Source organism: Dama dama, chromosome 16, assembly GCF_033118175.1.
Source record: "Dama dama isolate Ldn47 chromosome 16, ASM3311817v1, whole genome shotgun sequence".
Taxonomy (NCBI): Eukaryota; Metazoa; Chordata; class Mammalia; order Artiodactyla; family Cervidae; genus Dama; species Dama dama.
Window position 1 is genome coordinate 27,556,442 of NC_083696.1, and position 20,307 is coordinate 27,576,748.

Sequence of the window (20,307 nt, forward strand, 5' to 3'; positions counted from 1 at the left end):
CCCAAGGCCAGACCTCCTCTCTACCCTCTGCTCTGAGGTTCTCAGGGACTCAACATTGTGCTTATAAGGATCAGTCCCAACACAGGGGAAAGTCTCACTCAACACCTGCTGTGGGAAGGTGGCTAGTGAACCAGTGCTCAGGGATCAGTTTTCCTGCAGAGACTGAACTCTTAGTAATTCAGTCCTTGGCCATTAGTCACTGCATTTGGGACTTGCCCAGAGCTCTCCACCATACCTGGACTCCCGGCCTGAGATCTTGAGCTATAAATACTATAAATCCTTACGCCCACTCTAACCCTTGTCTGGCCTGGCTTGTCCCTAGAAGGATGATGTTCTATGGTTTCTTGAGAGTTCCCATCTCAGTAATCTCTCTGAGTGATTTTAGAAAGTGGATAGAAGAATTAAAAAAAAAACAGATAATCTCTGTTGGGATTGAGGCAAAGGTTTCTTACCTTCCTGATGTTTCTATGTTTTCTAGATGGTGGGAAGTATGAATTACTCTGCAAGCATGGGAGTAACAGAAGGAAGAGCCCCAGTCCACAGAGGAATGCAAGAATGATATCAATCAGCCAGGAAGTCGAGCTGGATCTCAGCAAGGTAGCAGTAATGCTTTTCAAAGAAAATAAATTCTCCATTTTCTGAATTGCACTGTTGCCCTTAGGCAGCAGAGTACTGGGAGTTCACTTGAGCTCAGAACCCCAGGCCTGCATCACAGAGCTATGGCCTTGTCACAAAGGAGTCCTAAGGGTGGGGGAGGGGCAGGAAGAGGAGTAGGCTGAATCATGGCTCCCTCTCATTGAGCCCCACAGATCCCTGCACCCTCCTGAGCCTTCTAGATCCCGCCTTCCAACTAGTCTCATCCACTGACCATAGCCAATTTTCTATTCATTCCACGTGGAATACAGATATTACTTTGTTCCTTCATCCATTAGAGATCTGGAGCCAAGGCTCACCAGTTTTAGTACCCTTGAAAATCTGAAGTTGACCCTGAAAGTTTGGCTATCTGCCAGCAATTTTTACACTCAGAAATTCTTTTATCCTCAACTCCAACTTTCCCACATGTTTGTGTCTAATGTAAACCTAGAGACTTGTTTAGTTTGGTGAATTTTGAATAGCATATGTTTTATCCCGTTTTCTATCAGAGAGACCAACATGCAAATGTAAAACTATTTTTAAAAATTCATAAACATGAAAAAATAAATAAAGCTCAAAAAAAAATTCATAAACATGAAAGAATTATAAGTAGTTGTGTAATAAGGAAGAACAAATCTGACTCCACATTAGATCTGTTTCTTTTTACTTTAATCTTTGTGCTTTGTTGCTTGTGTTTATTCATGCTGACTCTGCCCATTCCTGTGACTCCAGGCTGACCTCATCCATTCCCTGGACCCCAGAATGGCTCTGCATCTTTTGTAAATGGATGTAAACTGTGTTTAGTCATGCTGGCTTTGTACTTTTTGTAGAAGAATGTTGCCTATAGCCTGAAATATACAGGATAGCCTATTCTCATGGCGCTGACTTTTAAAAGCTCATTCATATGGAGATAAAAAGTTGCAGAAAAGAAAATAACATTTCCTTTGTTGGAAGTTTACAGGAATATCATGACATGACTATGACTTGACCTACCTGGACAGCTGCTAGAACAAAGGATCCAACACCTGTAGTTTGCAACATCTAACCATCCCCCCTCACCTTGCCTTTAAAAAGGTTTTCTAAAAGGCTTCTTGGGCATGAGCCACCTGTGTCCTTGCATGGCCCTGCTATAAACCTTTCTCTGCTCCAAACTCAATATTGCTTAAAATGGGCACACACATGCTTGCATCTGGTAACAGTTAAACCTTCAAATGATATTTTTGTAAGTATGAAGCATTTATAATTCTGGAGTTAGTAAAGCTTTAAACTGCACAGAGAGCTTTGGGACATACTATAAACACACTTATTCATACCCACACTCATCTTTCCTTAATCAATCCAGTACTTTCAAATCTAATAACCCATAATTTTCTACTTAAAACCTTTCGTATGTTGTCTCAGCTCAACTTCTTGCTACTGCTGTTTAGTAGTCATGTCCAATTCTTTGCAACCCTGTGGACTGTGTAGCAAAACAGGCTCCTCTGCCCATGGGGCTTCCCAGCAAGACTACTAGAGTTTGTTGCCATTTCCTTGTCCACAACTTCTTAGTTTGCAACAATAAGACAGTCCCTACTCTCTACATAAGTTTTGGAACATGTTGTTTTAATCTATTAGGGCTGCTATAACAATATATCTTAGACTGAATTGATTAAAAACAGTAGAAATTTATTTATCACAGTTCTGGAGGCTAGGAAGTTCAGGATCAAATTACCACCTAGCACGGTCACCTTAGTGAGACCGCTCTTCCTGGTTCAAAGCCAGAGTCTTCTTTCTGTATTATACATGATGGGAGGAAGCTAGAGATATCTCTGGGGTCTCTTTTATAAGGCACTAATCCCATTCATGAAAGCTCATAAGCACTTTCCAATGTCCTCACTTCCCAGCTTTAGGAGTTAGGATTTCAACATTTAAATTTTTAGGGAACATGAACATTCAGACATGTGCACTTGTACTATACCCAGAAGCCAGGAATGAGTTAGGGTGAGCTAAGGTACTGACCTTAAATGGTAGTAGGGTAAAGAGTAGGACTAGGGGTCAAACCCTTGGGGCTGAGTCTGTTTTTGAGCAGCCTCTTCAGACAGGCCTAGAATGTTACATACACACTCTGTTTTCTGAGTGTGCTTTGCCATTCCCCTCACTGCATCTTCCTAAAGCTTTAAGTCCAGCCTGAACTATATAGAGAAGGAACTTTGAGTCTTACACAAAATTCCCTTACGTTGCAATTCTCTAATCCTTAGTAACACAGGAGCCGATGAGGGATTCACATGGTAGATTTGTCTTAATGCTCCAAGGAGGTTTAAAATAATGTGTATTTCTCTATTTGTGAGTTATAATGTTTTCATATAGCTTTAGTGGGAACATGAGCCTGTGGGTTTATTTAGCTACATTGCTGTGAATGTATACTTCAATTGTTGCTCATTCTTTCCCTTCTTTATAATATTCTTATCATGAATTCAACCTTCTATCAAAATTTAGACTTAGGTCTAAATTTGCATTCACATTTGCTCTCTAAGTGTTCTCTATTACTTTATTTTCAATGTTATTTTATTTCTTTTGAAATTTAAAAATCGTATGACAATTTTTATCTTGTTTTATTCAATTATTGTTCTATTGTGATCTATTTCTGTCATCTTATTTTATGCTTTATTTTCTATATTTCCCTTTTTGCTTATTTTCTCCCTTCTTTGGCAACTTTCATTTTATAGGTCAAGGGTACTTACTTTGTTTGAAATTTTGGAACTTTTAATACTGAAATGGCTTCATATCATGTAATTTAGTTGCTCAGTCATGTCTGAGCAACTGGACTGCCGCATGCCAGTCTTCCCTGTTATTCACTATTTCCCGGGGTTTGCTCAAACTCATGTCCATTGAGTTGATGATGCCATCCAACCATCTCATCCTCTGTTACCCTCTTCTCCTCATGCCCTCATCAGGGTCTTTTTCAATGAGTCAGCTCGTTGCATCAGGTGGCCAAAGTATTGGACCTTTAGCTTCAGTATCAGTCCTCCCAATGAATACCCAGGATTGATTTCTATTAGGATTCACTGATTTGATCTCCTTGCTTTCCAAGGGACTCTCAAGAGTCTTCTCCAGCACTACAGTTTAAAAGCATCAATTCTTTGGTTGCTTAGCCTTCTTTACGGTCCAACTCTCACATCTGTACATGACTACTGGAAAAACTATAGATTTGACTATACTGTACCAAAAAATTAAAATGTAATAGACAAATTGTTGGAGACTCACTGTGGACAAATTTGAGAGTTAAAAATGCCAGGGCAAACCAGTCTTAATGGAGACCCCACAACTTTTGTGTTTTACCTCTAAAAGGCCAACTGGGTTCTCATAGTGAATATCTGAGAAAAGGCTCCTTATGCTTCTGGGAAGAAGAGGCAGGAAAGGAGTAATTTTGTAATGCATACAAAGCACTGTATTTTCAATAAGATGCTTTATCAAGAGAAACTATTCTGCAAAACATTAACTGACTGGGCTTAATTGAACAGGGTAAGAAAAGTACCCAACTCCAGCTCCAACTAGCCTTTAACACGGGAAAAGGAAAATATCCAACTTCAGGCTCTCTAAAGAGAGACCTAAAGAAAAAAGTGAGAAGCACTTGTGAAGGTCATAGCCCATGGTCACAGGATCACTAAAAGACTGAGACTTAGACATAAGCCTATAGACTATTTCCCCCTTCACCCTCATAATTTACTGCCACATGAATAAGGCAGGGCCTTACTGAGGGCCAAACTGAAAAAACTGTATGTCTCAAATCTCATTTCAGAAGTCTCTAGGAAAACCTAAAGGTAGTAAGAAGGACAAAAACAAGGGCACCAGAGGAAATTTTAGCCCCTGACACCTACAGCTACAGAAAACACTAAACTCAGCCTAACTCCTAGCCAGATAACTGAAACCTCACTCTAACAACATGTTTCATTTTTGGGAAAAAAAATTATACACATACTAAAAGAAAACACACAGTGTGAAGAGACAGAGGAAGAATCAGAACCAGGCTCATATGTAACAGAGATGTTGGAATTATCAGACCAAGAATTTAAAGCAACTGCAATATATATGCTAAGCAATCTAATGTGGAAAAGTGAACAACATACACGAATGTATGAAAACATTTAACGTAAGAAAAGAGAAGATGTAAAATACCACATATTGTATGATTCCATTTTTATGAAAGGTCCAAAAAAAGGTGGTGATTAACAGCAAACCAGCAAGATAAATCTATTTGAAATGACGGAAATGTTCTAAAATTGGATCATGCTAATAATTACGAAAGTGAAAGTGAAGTCGCTCAGTCATGTCTGACTCTTCACAACCCTATGGACTGTAGCCCACCAGGCTCCTCCATCCATGGAATTTTCTAGGCAAGAGTACTGGAGTGGGTTGCCATTTCTTCTTCAGGGGATCTTCCCAACCCAGGGATCCAACCTGGGTCTCCCGCATTGTGGGCAGACACTTTACCGTCTGAGCCACCATAATTATACATATTTATAAATTTACTTCTAAAAATCATTATGCTGTAGACTTTAAATAGGTTAATTTTATGTTATGTAACCTATACCTCAATAAATATTTTTGAAAAAATCTCCAGAGATTCTGAGTTAGTCTGTGGTTCACTCTGAAAGCATTAGTCGCTCAGTCATCTCTGATTCTGAGACCCCATGAATTGCAGCCCACTACTCTCCTCTGTCCATGGAATTCTTAGGCAAGAATACTGGAATAGATTGCCATGCCCTCCTCCAAGGTATCTTCCTAACTCAAGGATTGAACCCAGGTCTCCTGTATTTCAGGTAGATTCTTTACCATCTCAGCCATCAGGAAAGCCTCTGGTCACTCTGGTCAGCCATAATTTTGAATTTCCTCAGATGATTCCAAAGTTCAGTCAGCATTAAAAATCACTGCTTTAGACCTGGGTTAGCCCATCTGTTTAAATTTTCAAAAGTAATAAATAAATTATCTTTCTAAGCATCACAACAAATCTTGCCTTCCCTGATGGCCCAGATGGTAAAGAATCTACCTGCAATGCAGGAGACCCAGGTTTGATCCCTGGGTCGGGAGCTCTTATCAAACTGAATGTTAATTAAAGAATTTCTTCGTGAACTCCTCTTTACATAAATTGGGTTTTATTCTTCCAAAGTGTATGTCATCCTCAAGTTTATGTCTACCTACCATTTACAGCATATGTAACTGCCCTGTCTCTACCAGGACAACTTATTTAATTTTGATTACTGTGAGATTAATGCTAACAAGACAGTGCTGTCAGCAGCTTCTCTAGTGATAATGAGGGTCTCATCCATCTTTCTTCTTGGAGAAGGGCATTTGACTGATTTCAATAATTTAGTGATCTAATAACACTTGTGAGAAGGCTGAGAGAAAACCATAATGTCAAAATTGAAAGCAAATCTTTTTATTTCAATCCCTTTTAAACAAAAATTCATTTTCTCCCATTTTAAACTAAGAATTTCATTTTACTGTTTTTTTTCCTCAACACCTAAAATAATTTATCAAGCCACTCTTTCATGAATAAAATTCAGATTCCACACTTCCTACCTTCTTGCCCTGATTCCTCATGCAATATACTGTTTTGTTTAAAACTTTGTTTTCAAAGGGGATGGCAACAAAATTGCAGACTCAAAAGCTCTAAGCTCTCATTGTCTCATAGAAACTTTTTTTTTTTTTAAAGCAGAAACTGAAACAACTTTGTCAGAGCTCTGGAAAACAGTGAAAGATTTATAACAACAAAGAAAATGCCCAATTAAGAAAAATCATTTTCAAAATGTAAGGAAAACTACGTGGCATTTTTACTCACCCTTGTGCCAATACCTTGCAACACAGTGGCAGTTCCTGTCTCTACACGGTAGCATCACAGTTCCCAGTTATTCCCTGTCAACCACAGGAAGCTGAATTTGTTGCGTATTATTGTGTACATCTATTCTAACCTATCTAGGGGATATCTGAGTGTCTGATACAAGATGCTCATCTCTTTTTTGCCTAACTCAGAGCTCAGGTACAAAAATGATAGGCACTGCTTATACAGACCCATAGTGACTTGAGCAAGAGGTTCTAGATGAAAACATACAAAAGACCATATGAGAAAGGAGGAGTTAGGGGGAGACAATATGGGAAATTAGGACATTCAAAATCAGTGGTTTATACTGGAGAATTTAGAAACTATGCACAAGCCCAGGCAAGATGCACGCTCAGAAAAAACCTGAGAAGACTTCAAGCTCTCACTTTGGGCTGAAAGCTAGCCTAGGCTCAGAGCTAGCATAGATAAGTGTTGAAGGATAGCTCCAGAACAGAGCTAATACATGAAATTCAGAGGGGCCCTGCCATTCAAGTAAATCTGTCCAGACTTTAGCTGAACATGAGCTACTGTAAGAGAGACTTCGGTAATAAGAAACAAAAAGTAACAGCCTTTAAAAAGTACTTTTGAAAATTCTCAAAACAAACAGACTACCACAGCCTTCAACAATTTAAAAAAAACTTTGGGGAAAGGGTGAATTTGATTTCCATAGTTGCCACAAAGCCCAACTTTCAACAAAAGAATCACAGGCATCCAAATTAACAGAAAAACATGGCCCTTCAAAGGAACAGAATAATTGACAGAAATCATCTCTGAGGAAGTGCAAACATTAGATTTACAGAAGAAATATTTTAAAACAATTGCTTTACATGTATTCAAAAGACTAAACGACAACAAGGAAAAAGAATTAATGGAAATCAAGAATATTATATGGAAATGAGAATACCAACAAAAAATAGAAATTACTTTTTAAAAAGAACCAAACAAATTCTGGAGCTGCAAAGTACAAGAAATGAATTGAAAAATTCCCAAGAGGAATATACTAGCAGATTTAAGCAGGCAGAAGTTTAAAGAATCAGCCAACCTAAAGATAGGACAATTGGATATTAAGTGTTAGAAATAGAAAGGAAAAAATGAAGAAAGAGGAGGAGATAAAGATGATGGAGCAGGAGGACATGGAACTCAGCTTCCCTCATGAACACATCATAATATATCTACATATGGAACTGTTTTCACTTAATACTATCTGAAGACCAGCAGAAAGATTCCTTTATAACCGATTCAATGAGAAAGATCACATGCAATTGGGTAGGAAGGGACTAGAAGTGATAAGGCTGAGACCTGTACCCTTGGTAGGAAGGAGAGGAGGAAGATAACATGGGCAGAGATCCTCACTGGGGAGCGAGAGGTTCAAGCCACATTTTGGGTGCTCCCGTTCTAAGATCCAACATCAGGAAAACCAGTCTGCTTGGCTTGTTGGAGCGACTAACAGGAGGGCTGTGGGAAGCCTGGACTCAGCTGAGGGAAGCATGTGCCTGCTTGTTTACTCCTGAAACCGGACAGAGAGAGGCGACTAGAACTGTACTGGTTACTGGCCAGTTCCCCTGACCACTCTGTCACACACCCCAGCCTGAGGAAAACAACTAGGCTAGTCCCACTCCCTTAACAACACAGCTCCACACCAGAGGAAGAGCTGCTGAAGCTGAGGAAAAAGCTCAACTATGAGAGGAAAAGGTGGCTCAGACCTGGAGCATCATCAGTACAACGCAGGCATGGCCATTACTTGTGCTTACACAGCGCATCAGAAGTGATCTGGGTCTCTGAATGCAGCTGAGCTACATTGTACAAAATAAGCTTCATTTTGTACACTGAAGTGCAAAAAATGAAGCAGGACAAAGGCTAACAGAGTTTTGCCAAGAGAACACACCGGTTACAGCAAACACAAGAGCAACTCTAAACATGGACATCACCAGATGGCCAATACTGAACCAGATGGTCAATACTGAACCAGATGGTCAATACTGATTGACTATGTTCTTTACAGCTGAAGATGAAGAAGTTATACACAGTCAGCAAAACCAAGACCAGGAGCTGACTGTGGCTCAGATCATCAGCTCCTTATTGCAAAATTCAGACTTAAATTGAAGAAAGTAGGGAAAACCACTAGGTCATTCAAGCATGACCAAAATCAAATCCCTTATAATTATACAATGGAAGTGACACATCGATTCAAATGATTAGATTTGATAGAGTGCCTGAAGAACTGTGGACAGAGGTTTGCAACATTTTACAGGAGGTGGTGACCAAAACCATCCCCAAGAAAAAGAAATGCAAAAAGGCAAAATGGTTGTCTGAGGAGGCCTTACAAATAGCTGTGAAAAGAAGAGAAGCAAAAGGCAGAGGAGTAAGGGAAAGATATACCCATCTGAATGCAGAGTTCCAAAGAATAAAAAGGAGAGATAAAAAGGTCTTAAGTGAACAATGCAAAGGGATAGAGGAAAACAGTAGAATGGGAAAGACTAGAGATTTATTCAAGAAAATTGAAGATATTTCATGCAAAAATGGGCACAATAAAGAACAGAAATGGTAAGGACCAAACAGAAGCAGAAGAGATTAAGAAGAGTCGGCAAGAATACACAGAAGAACTATACAAAAAAGGTCTTAATGATCCAGATAACCTTGATGGTGTGGTCACTCACCTGGAGCTAGACATCCTGGAGTGTGAAGTCAAGTGGGCCTTAAGAAGCAGTGCTAAAAACAAAGCTAGTGGAGGTGATGGAATTCCAGCTGAGCTATTTAAATCCTAAAAGATGATGCTGTTAAAGTGTTGCACTCAATATGCCAGCAAATTTGGGAAACTCAGCAGTGGCCACAGGACTGGAAAAGGTCAGTTTTCATTCTAATTCCAAACAAGGGCAATGCCAAAGAATGGTCAAACTACTGTACAGTTGTGCTCATTTCATATGCTAGCAAGATAATGCTCAAAAATCCTTCAAGCTAGGCTTCAGCAGTATGTGAACCAACAAGTTCCAGATGTATAAGCTGTATTTAGAAAAGACAGAGGAAACCAGAGATCAAATTGCCAACATTTTTGGATCATAGAAAAAGAAAGGGAATTCCAAGAAAACATCTACTTCTGCTTCATTGACTGTGCTAAAGCATTTGATTGTGTGGATCACAATAAACTGTGGGAAATTCTTAAAGAAATGGGAATACCCAACCACCTTACCTACCTCCTGAGAAGCCTGTATGCAGGTCGAAAAGTAACAGTTGGAACTGGCCATGGAACAATGGATTGATTCAAAATTGGAAAAGGAGTATGTCAAGGTTTTATATTGTCACCCTGCTTATTTAACTTTCATGCAGAGTGCATCATGTGAAATGCCAAACTGGATGAAGTACAGGTGGAATCAAGATTGCTGGAATCAAGATTTCTGGGAGAAATATTAACAACCTCAGATATGCAGATGAAACCACTCTAATGGCAGAAAGCAAAGAGGAACTGAAGAGCCTCTTGATGAGGAGTGTGAAAGAGGAGAGTGAAAAAGTTGACTTAAAACTCAACATTCAAAAAACTAAGATCATGGCATCTGGTCCCATCACTTTATGGCAAATAGTTGGGAAAAAAGTGGAAACAGTGACAGATTTTATTTTCTTGGGCTCCAAAATCACTGCAGATGGTGACTGCAGCCATGAAATTAAAAGACAGGTGCTCCTTGGAAGAAAAGTTATGACCAGCCTAGACAGCATATTAAAAAACGGAGACATCACTTTGTTGACAAAGTTCTGTATAGTCAAAGCTATGTTAGTCATATGGATGTGAGAGTTGGACCATAAAGAAGGCTGAGTGCCAAAGAACTGATGCTTTTGAATTGTGATGCTGGAGAAGAGTCCCTTGTACAGCAAGAAGATCAAACCAGTCAATCCTAAAGGAAATCAATTCTGAATATTTGTTGGAAGGACTGATGCTGAAGCTGAAGCTCTAATACTTTGGCCACCTGATGGGAAATGCTGACTCCTTGGAAAACCCTGAGGTCTGGAAACAGGAGAAGGGGTTGGCCGAGGAGAAGATTGTTAGATAACATCACTGATTCAGTGGACATGAGCTTGAGAAACTCCAGGAGATGGTGAAGAACAGGGAAGCCTGATGTGCTCTAGTCCATGGGGTTGCAAAGAGTTGGACATGGCTTAGCAACTGAATATCAACAACAGCAAGATTCTACGGGGACATACCAGATTTTTTGGATTTCTGCATTATTTCTAGAAATCTATATTAGTAACATTTACCCATAAAATGTAACCTGTTTATCACTACTCATTTGACAATGTTTCCCATGTAATTTAACATACCAAATAAGCCTAATTAGCTTAATATTTCTCTCTCTGAGAAAAAGAGCAGAACATCCCAAGGTTAGAGGTCAAAGAATTATTAGAATTCGGTATTGGAAAGTTTGTAAAAAATATCAAAAGGTTTGGAAATTCCCTGGTGGTCCAGTGGCTAAGACTCCATGCTCCCAATGTAGGGGGCCTGGGTTTGATCCCTGGTCAGGGAACTAGATCCCACATGCCACAACTGAGAGTTCACACATAGCAACTAAATGTCTTGTGTGCTACAACAAAGATCAAAGATCCTGAGAGCCACAAGTAAGACTCAGAGCAGCCAAATAAATAAATAAATATTTTAAAACAAACAGAAAAACTTCTTGGGGAAAAAAAATGTCAAAAGGTTTCAAAACACTTGGTTAAATAGGGTACTATGGAACAATGATTATTCACTTAATGAAAGTGACAATAAACGATTTTTAAAGAAAATACAGAAAGTCATAATAGATTGCCAGTTAAAGGCAGAGAAGCTTTGCAATCTGCTATCAAAAGCAGATCAGCATTTTAGGAAATATTTATCCTTTTAACAGAAAACCAAAGCCAGATTTTATATCACTTTACCTTTAATATTAAAATTTACTTAATCAGTCAATATAATATGAACCAATATTTATTGTGCACAAATTTTTTCCTTCAGGGTTTCTTTTCCCTAAATTTCCTATAAGCCAGTTAAATAGAGCCCATTTCCATTTCTCCCATCTTCTATTACTAAAAACACACCTCCTACTTTCCTTACATACTGAAATGCTTCCCGTACTATTTTAGTAGTTTTTTTTTTAACACATATTTTAATTCTTCACCTTAAAACCTGGTTTCTTTCAAAAACTAAGTAAGCAATTATGAACTGTCTTGTACTGCTTCAGTGTCTTTTACTTTTTAATTATGAACTGTCTAGCATTAAATAGATTTAGCAAACATAAATATTACTTATAGTATCTAGAAAATATATGCTCTTTAAATAGAAATTTTCTTAATGTGGCACCAAACATATTTATTAATATTCATAAAGATCTTTAGTTTCTCTGTAAAAGGAAGTCAGTGTTCAGTAATTAATGTTCCAATATCTTATTTGGTAATGATCTGGATTTTTAATGGAGTCCCATCATTTAACTTCAACAAAACTCAACTTACCCAAATCTGGAGAGACTATTTTTAAAAGGTTATCCCCAAAATGTAATCATTCCTGAAGAGTTCATCTAACACATTTTATCTCATTTACCTTTCTTTTATTTACTTAAAAATTTCATCATACCAAGTTATTTTTCTTGCCAAAAGACTTTGTAACAGGAATAATATCTTATTTGATTTCTAATAAACCTGTGTATAATAAAAGTATTATATTTAATGTTGACTTAAAAAATGCACAGTGTGAGAGCTGTGAGGTCAGTTTTATTTGGGACAAAATGAGGACTGCAGTCTGGGAGACAGCACCTCAAATAGTTCTGAGAAACTGCTCCAAAGAGGCCGAGGGGAAGGTCAGTATATATGTGATTCTGGTGATGGGGAAATACATGCAATCAAGCACATATTTTTCCAGATTTCTGCTAGTCATGAGAAACAATCATCACCATGAAGGATTTCAGTGCATTTCTAGACATGAGGAGATACAAGAATTGGGCTCATAAAATCAGCTCCCGAATATATCTAAATATCTGAAGACCTGCCCTGACAGATTTTTCCCAAGCACAGAGTGCCTCACTTCTGCTCTCTTGCCCTGAACTCCTTTTAGGGAGTATCGAAAATCACCAGTTGCAACATCACATAGTTTAATCCCCGTAAAGGTAGATGGCAAGTGCCAATTTGTAGTTGACAATGTTGCTAACTCTAAAGACATGTTTTAATAATTAAGCCAACAAAACAGTATCTTTTTTTTTAAAAACAGTATCTTTAATACCAGATTTTAACACAGTACTATTTCCCAGATTATGTGAACTCAAAACTCATGCTGACCAGTTTCTTTTATATTTCTGAATATTTATAAAAGTGCTTAATTTCCTATAAACCAATAAAATAGAGCTCTTTGACAAATTAACTTTGAGAATACCACACATCTACAATCAGTTCAGTTCAGTTCAGTCGCTCATTAGTGTCCGACTCTTTGTGACCCCATGAATCGCAGCACACCAGGCCTCCCTGTCCATCATCAACTCCCAGAGTATACTCAAACTCATGTCCATTGAGTCAGTGATGCCCTCCAGCCATCTCATCCTCTGTCGTCCCCTTCTCCTTCTGCCCCCAATCCCTCCCAGCATCAGGGTCTTTTCCAATGTCAGCTCTTCACATGAGGTGGCCAAAGTATTGGAGTTTCAGCTTCAGCATCAGTCCTTCCAATGAACTCCCAGGACTGATCTTCTTTAGGATAGACTGGTTGGATCCCCTTACAATACATGTATATAAAAACACAAACAGACACCCCGTAGTTACCATTACAAAATTGCATCCATGAATTCATTACAATAATATAAACTGATGGATTCATCAGTTGCAAAAGGGGATGGATTCAAATTGGGTTTCTGGCAGATGAAACAAATCAAAGTTACTTGTCCAGATGGCTACATCCTTTTTACTAATACTTGTAGAGAAGAAACTTAAGATCTCTTTTTGTCCTTGACAAGTCAAGTTCCTAATTATCTATCCCTCTTTTTTTTACCTTTCTGAAATTTGTATTTTAAACATAAGAGTTTCTGGGGAAGAAACTCGTCTTCTGGAGAAAGACGAGTTAGAATATTTGCATGTCAAATGCATAGGAGGAGAAAGGCAAGTCCCTCCTGGTAAGTCTTAGTTCTTTTAAGGCCAGAAACTTTTTTTCAACACTTACCAGCCTGTTAAGATAAATAGAGGAGGTTTTGGGAATGATAAAAGGATTGATGGGCTTTTGATTGCTTCTGAAGACACCATTGTATCTACTACTGTGGGAAAGAATCCCTCAGAAGAAATGGAGTAGCCATCATAGTCAATAAAAGAGTCCAAAATGCAGTACCTGGATGCAGTCTCAAACATGAGAAAATGATTTCTTTTTATTTCCAAGGCAACCCATTCAATATCACTGTAATCTAAGTCTATGCCCCGAATAGTAATGCTGAGGAAGCTGAATTTGAATGATTCTATGAAGACCTACAAGACCTTCTGGAACTAACACCCAAAAAGATGTCCTTTTCATTATAGGGCACTGGAATGCAAAAGTAGGAAGTCAAGAAACACCTGGAGTAACAGACAAATTTGGCCTTGGAGTACAGAATGAAGCAAGGCAAAGGCTAATAGAGTTTGGCCAAGAGAACACGCTGGTCATAGCAAACACCCTCTCCCAACAACACAAGAGAAGACTACACATGGACATCACCAGATGGTCAATACTGAAATCAGATTGATTATATTCTTTGCAGCCAAAGATGGAGAAGCTCTATACAGTCAGCAAAAACAAGACTGGGAGTTGACTGTGGTTCAGATCATGAACTCCTTATTGACAAATTCGGACTTCAATTGAAGAAAGTAGGGAAAATCACTAGACCATTCAGGTATGACCTAAATCATCCCTTATGACTATAACTAGAAGTGAGAAATAGATTTAAGGGACTAGATCTGACAGACAGAGTGCCTGATGAACTATGGATGGAGGTTCATGACATTGTACAGGAGACAGGAATCAAGACCATCCCCCCAAAAAAAGAAATGAAAAAAAGCAAAATGGCTGTCTGAGGAGGCCTTACAAATAGCCGTGAAAAGATGGGAAGTGAAAAGCAAAGGAGAAAAGGAAAGATATACCCATTTGAATGCAGAGTTCCAAAGAATAGCAAGGAGAGATAAGAAAGCCTTCCTCAGCAATCAATGCAAAGAAATAGAGGAAAACAGTAGAATGGGAAAGACTAGAGATCTCTTCAAGAAAATTAGAGATACCAAGGGAACATTTCATGCAAAGATGGGCACAATAAAGGAGAGAAATGGTAAGGACCTAACAGAAGCAGAAGAGATTAAGAAGAGGTGGCAACAATACACAGAAGAACTGTACAAAAAAGATCTTCACGACCCAGTTAATCACTACGGTGTGATCACTCACCTAGAGCCAGACATTCTGGAATGTGAAGTCACGTGGGCCTTAGGAACCATCACTACAAACAAAGCTAGTGGAGGTGATGGAATTCCAGTTGAGCTATTTCAAACCCTGAAAGGTGATGCTGTGAAAGTGCTGCACTCAATATGCCAGCAAATTTGGAAAACTCAGCAGTGGCCACAGGACTGGAAAAGGTCAGTTTTCATTCCAATCCCTAAGAAAGGCAATCCAAAGAATGCTCAAACTACCACACAATTGCACTCATCTCACATGCTAGTAAAGTAATGCTCAAAATTTTCCAAGCCAGGCTTCAGCAATACGTGAACCATGAACTTCCAGATGTTCAAGCTGGTTTTAGAAAAGGCAGAGGAACCAGAGATCAAATTGCCAACATCCGATGTATCATCGAAAAAGCAAGAGAGTTCCAGAAAAATATCTATTTCTGCTTTATTGACTATGCCAAAGCCTTTGACTGTGTGGATCACAACAAACTCTGGAAAATTCTGAAAGAGATGGGAATACCAGACCACCTGACCTGCCTCTTGAGAAACCTGTATGCAGGTCAGGAAGCAACAGTTAGAACTGGACATGCAACAACAGGCTGGTTCCAAATCGGGAAAGGAGTATGTCAAGGCTGTATATTGTCACCCTGCTTATTTAACTTATATGCAGAGTACATCACGAGAGATGCTGGGCTGGAAGAAGCACAAGCTAGAATCAAGATTGCTGGGAGAAATATCAATAACCTCAGATATGCAGATGACACCACACTTATAGCAGAAAGTGAAGAAGAACTAAAGAGCCTCTTGATGAAAGTGAAAGAGGAGAGTGAAAAAGCTGGCTTAAAACTCAACATTCAGAAAACTAAGGTCATGGCATCTGGTCCCATCACTTTATGGAAAATAGATGGGGAAACAGTGGAAACAATGGTAGACTTTATTTTCCGGGCTCCAACATCACTGCAGATGATGACTGCAGCCATGAAATTAAAGGAGGCTTACTCCTCGGAAAAAAGTTATGACCAACCTAGACAGCATATTAAAAAGCAGAGACATTGCTTTGAACACAAAGGTCTGTCTAGTCAAGGCTATGGTTTTTCCAGTAGTCATGTATGGATGTGAGAGTTGGACGATAGTGAAGAATGAGTGCTGAAGAATTGATGCTTTTGAACTGTGGTGTCGGAGAAGACTCTTGAGAGTCCCTTGGCCTGGAAGGAGATCCAACCAGTCAATCCTAAAGGAAATCAGTCCTCAATATTCATTGGAAGAATTGATGTTGAAGCTAAAACTCCAATACTTTGGCCACCTGATGTGAAGAGCTGAGTCATTTGCAAAGACCCTGATGATGGGAAAGATTGAAGGTGGGAGGAGAAGGGTCGACAGAAGATCAGATGGTTGGATGGCATCACCAACTCAATGGACATGAGTTTGAGTAAACTCTGGGAATTGATGATGGACAGGGAGGCCTCGTGTGCTGTGGTCCATGGGGTTGCAAAGAGTCAGACATGTCTGTGCGACTGATCTGAACTCAAGACACATACTTCTCAGTTCTATAAATACTGTGTTTTTGTTGTTTAGTCACTAAGTCGTGTCTGACTCTTTTGTGACATCCTGGACTGTAGCCCATCAGGCTCCTCGGTCCATGGTATTTCCCAGGCAAGAATACTGAAGTGGGTTGCCATTTCCTTCTCCACCTATGAAAACTAGATTTGTAAAATAAAGACAGTCATTTTGTAACTTTTCAAAAAATTGGGTGGCCACCAAAATGATATCAAAAGACTGAGACACCCATTCACCTGTGTCAGAATGTTTTACTTTCCCTCATTTAGCTTAGGAGAGAAGGCCCCCTCAAAAAAATTCCTATCAGACACCAAATAATAGCTTTATCCAGTCTGATATTCCTACCAGACTCGGAATAATAGTCAGACTGGTGGTCTCTAATCTAGGCAATTTGCTTACAAACACCTTTGAGGATCCTCCCTAGGTTTAAGAATTTCTTTGACTATGGCCCTTACTTCATTTTTGATCTGACGAGGCTCATTCACAGCTTCAGGTGGTTGCATTTCTAAAGGGAACCATTTAATAGTGTCTTCACTGTGGAAAGTCAACTCAGAAGATCACTAGAACCACTAGTCAAATAAAACTTAAATGGGAGCAGTGAAGTTTTAGACACTTTTTCCATCATTAACATTTAGTTAGCCTTTAAAACAAAACTTTCAGTGAGGTTATTTTGGAATTTTGAAGCCTTTTGTGGATTCTGAATACCAATCAAAATAGACAGTTTAAGATGCGAGCTTTCTAAAATTTTAACAATTTAGAAGTTTTTTCCAAGCCAAAGGATCCAAAAAGCTAGCTCTAAAAATAGTTTTCCCTGCTAATCTACTTTTAGGAAGAGAAAAACTCTCAACACTGTTGTTTCCGGTGGACCCTACAGGCAAAGATCCAGGAAACGGCTGGATTCAATTGTTTGTGAAAAATCAGTTTTGGAATTCAAACAAAAGGAACCCCATCTTGGCCATTTCAGAAGAGAATTTCCTTTAATTTCCAATTAAGTCCTTGCAGCATTCATAAACCCAGCTGACATTCCTGTAGGTGGCTGCCTGAATGGGAGCTGTTTGGCCTTTAAGACACATTTTCCTAATTCACATACGAGGTATGATCTAAACAGTTTTCTGAGGAGAGTGTGGTAGATTGAATATGTGCTACTTCTGAGTCTAACTCCTCAAGGAGTTACCCTTGAATTAGTTGACTCTTTTGCATGTCTCAATTTCTCCTTCCAACAGTTAAAAACCCCTGTGAGTGCTTGGAGCACTAGGTTATTAGCCTCTGTCATGCAGTGTTTACTTACTGGTTGTAGTGGGTCTCCCTTGTTCTTTGGAGCTGAATAATTTAACCTCTCATTTCACTAGCACGAGTTTTGTTCAGGTCATAACTTGATTTTTTGTTTATTTTACTGAAGTATTGTTGATTTGCAATGCTGTGTCAATTTCTGCTGTATAACAAAAGTGATTCTGATATATATATATATATGTACACACATATATATGCAATACATATAATGGAAGAATATATATTTTATGTAAATATTCTTTTTATATTCTTTTCCATTATTGTTTATCTCAGGATATTGAGTATAGTCCCTGTGCTATACAGTAGGACCTTGTTATTTATCCATTCTGCATGTAATAGTTTGTATCTGCTAACTAAAGACTTCCAGTTTGTTCCTTGTTTAACCTGTTTGGCAACCATGAGTCTGTTTTCTATGTTTGTGAGTCTGTTTCTGTTTCTTTTTCATAGATATGTTCATTTGTATCATATTTTGGATTCTACATATAAGTGATACCATATGGTATTTGTCTTTCTCTTTTTGACTTAGTCTGGTCATTGCTAGCTCCATCTATGTTGTTGCAAATGGCATTATGTCATTCTTTTCTATGGCTGAAATGTATTCCATTATATATATATATATATATGTATGTATGTTTATGTGTATATATATATATACACACACACACATATATATCTATCTATCACTTCTTTATCCATTCACCTGTCAATGAACATTTAGGTTTCAACCTGTTGGGTGTTTTTCAAAGCCAAGTTTAACAAAACCCCAGCCACCTGTTTCCCTCAGCCTTCTGCTCATATCCTCCTAGGACCCTGTCTAGGAAATGTCCCTTAAGATTTCAAGTCTTTCTTAAGTAAAAACAGCTTGAATAAAACTTGCAGGATCACTGCTGAAACAATGAAAGTTGGATGCCAGGATAACTCACAAGAACTCCTGAGGAGTACTGAGAAGTCAGTGGGGTTCAATGGGCCCCTGCTTTGCTCTAAGCACCAGTTTGGGGAAACCCTAGGTGTCCTCTGGTAGACACCTATCTGTCCTCTGATATCCTGCTGGCTATACTATGCATGTTTGAAAGAAAATAATCAATAGGCCTAAGAAAAAAGTGGAAAATTTTATTCAAACCACCCTGAAGATTATAACCCAGGAGACAGTCTTTCAGAAAGGTCTGAGGACTGTTCCTACCCATTAGAGGTCAAAGCACAGTTAAATAAATTTGAGATAAAGAGTTATATGTCAAATGATGCTGTGTTAACAGTTTACACAGTCCAGATCTACATGTAATAAGCAAGTGGTAGGTCATGGGTCATCATAGCCCCTTACAAGATGAAGATAAAAGATTACCTCCTAAGTAGTTGTGACCCTGGATGAGCTTAAGAAGGAATGCTATCTCCTAAGGAAGTCTGGTTAATACAAATGCACAACAGGCACTAAAGGGGAGAGAGGAAGCCCAAATGGTCAAAGAAAAATCTTACGTATAAAACTTTCGTATCTTGCCATAAAATATGAATTTTATTTCATCAAGAGGGAGAGAAAGAAACTGTCATCAAGTAATCTGTCATCTGCTATTTATTCAACTTCACTGTATTTTTCCCTATGGTTTCAATGTGCTCATTGGAAACATTTTTGCTGGATTTTCCTTACTTTAAATTGTTGTTCTTGTACTGGTGGTAACCTACAACATGGTTTCAGAATTAATTCCTTTCTTTCCCTATGAAAACATTTTTCTCCTGTAAAATTTGGTTCCACTATTAAAGTAGGCATTCAGTTTAAAGTAAATAGACTTTTTAAATTATTTTCATTCATACTTTTGAACTGTGGTGTTGGAGAAGACTCTTGCCAAGCCAGTCAATCCTGGAAATCAGTCCTGAATATTCATTGGAAGAACTGATGCTGAAGCTGAAGCTCCAGTACTTTGGCCACCTGATGCGAAGAACTGACTCATTGGAAAAGATCCCAATGCTGGGGAAGATTGAAGGCAAGAGAAGAAGGGGACGACAGAAGATGAGATGGTTGGAGGGCATCACTGACTTGATGGACATGAGTTTGAACAAGCTCTGGGAGTTGGTGATGGACAGAGAAGCCTGGCGTGCTACAGTTCATGGGGTCCCAAAGAGTCAGACACAAATAAGTGTCTGAACTGAAAGTACTTTCATAGACTCAATATTAAATATTATACTTCAGTAAGATAAAATTTAAACATCAATATTAGATAAGCTTGTCACATGTAATGTAAGTTGAACAATTATAATCCACTGAATGAATGGGCATGCAATTAATAGCATAATAGAAGGATTTGCTGAAAACCAGAGCTATTTTTGTTATCAGATGAGTGAGTATTCTGAATGTTTTTCCCTAAGGACAAAATGTGCTTCTCCAAAATGGGATAAGAGCCACTCTAAAATGAGAAGTCATCTCACTTGGATGCATTTTATTGGAAAACACTCAGCAAGGGTCAGTTCCTGTTTCAACTGGTAGAGAACTGAGCAGACCGTGATATGTCATCACCAGATTCCATTCAAGGATTAATGGCTCCAAAGAGCAAGATGCCTCTCTAAGTCTTCCTGTAATGTTACACCCAGGA

At 38.7% G+C, this 20,307-nt stretch overlaps 1 protein-coding gene across 1 annotated transcript in view; it reads left to right on the forward strand.

The window, feature by feature from the left end:
* Window positions 1-20,307, forward strand: part of LOC133071426 (uncharacterized) — a 93,698-nt gene that overhangs the window by 46,562 nt on the left and 26,829 nt on the right. The window contains exon 2 of the mRNA XM_061164012.1: window positions 479-597. Within this exon, the coding sequence (XP_061019995.1) occupies window positions 479-597 (119 nt within the window). The remainder of the gene's footprint in view (window positions 1-478; window positions 598-20,307) is intronic.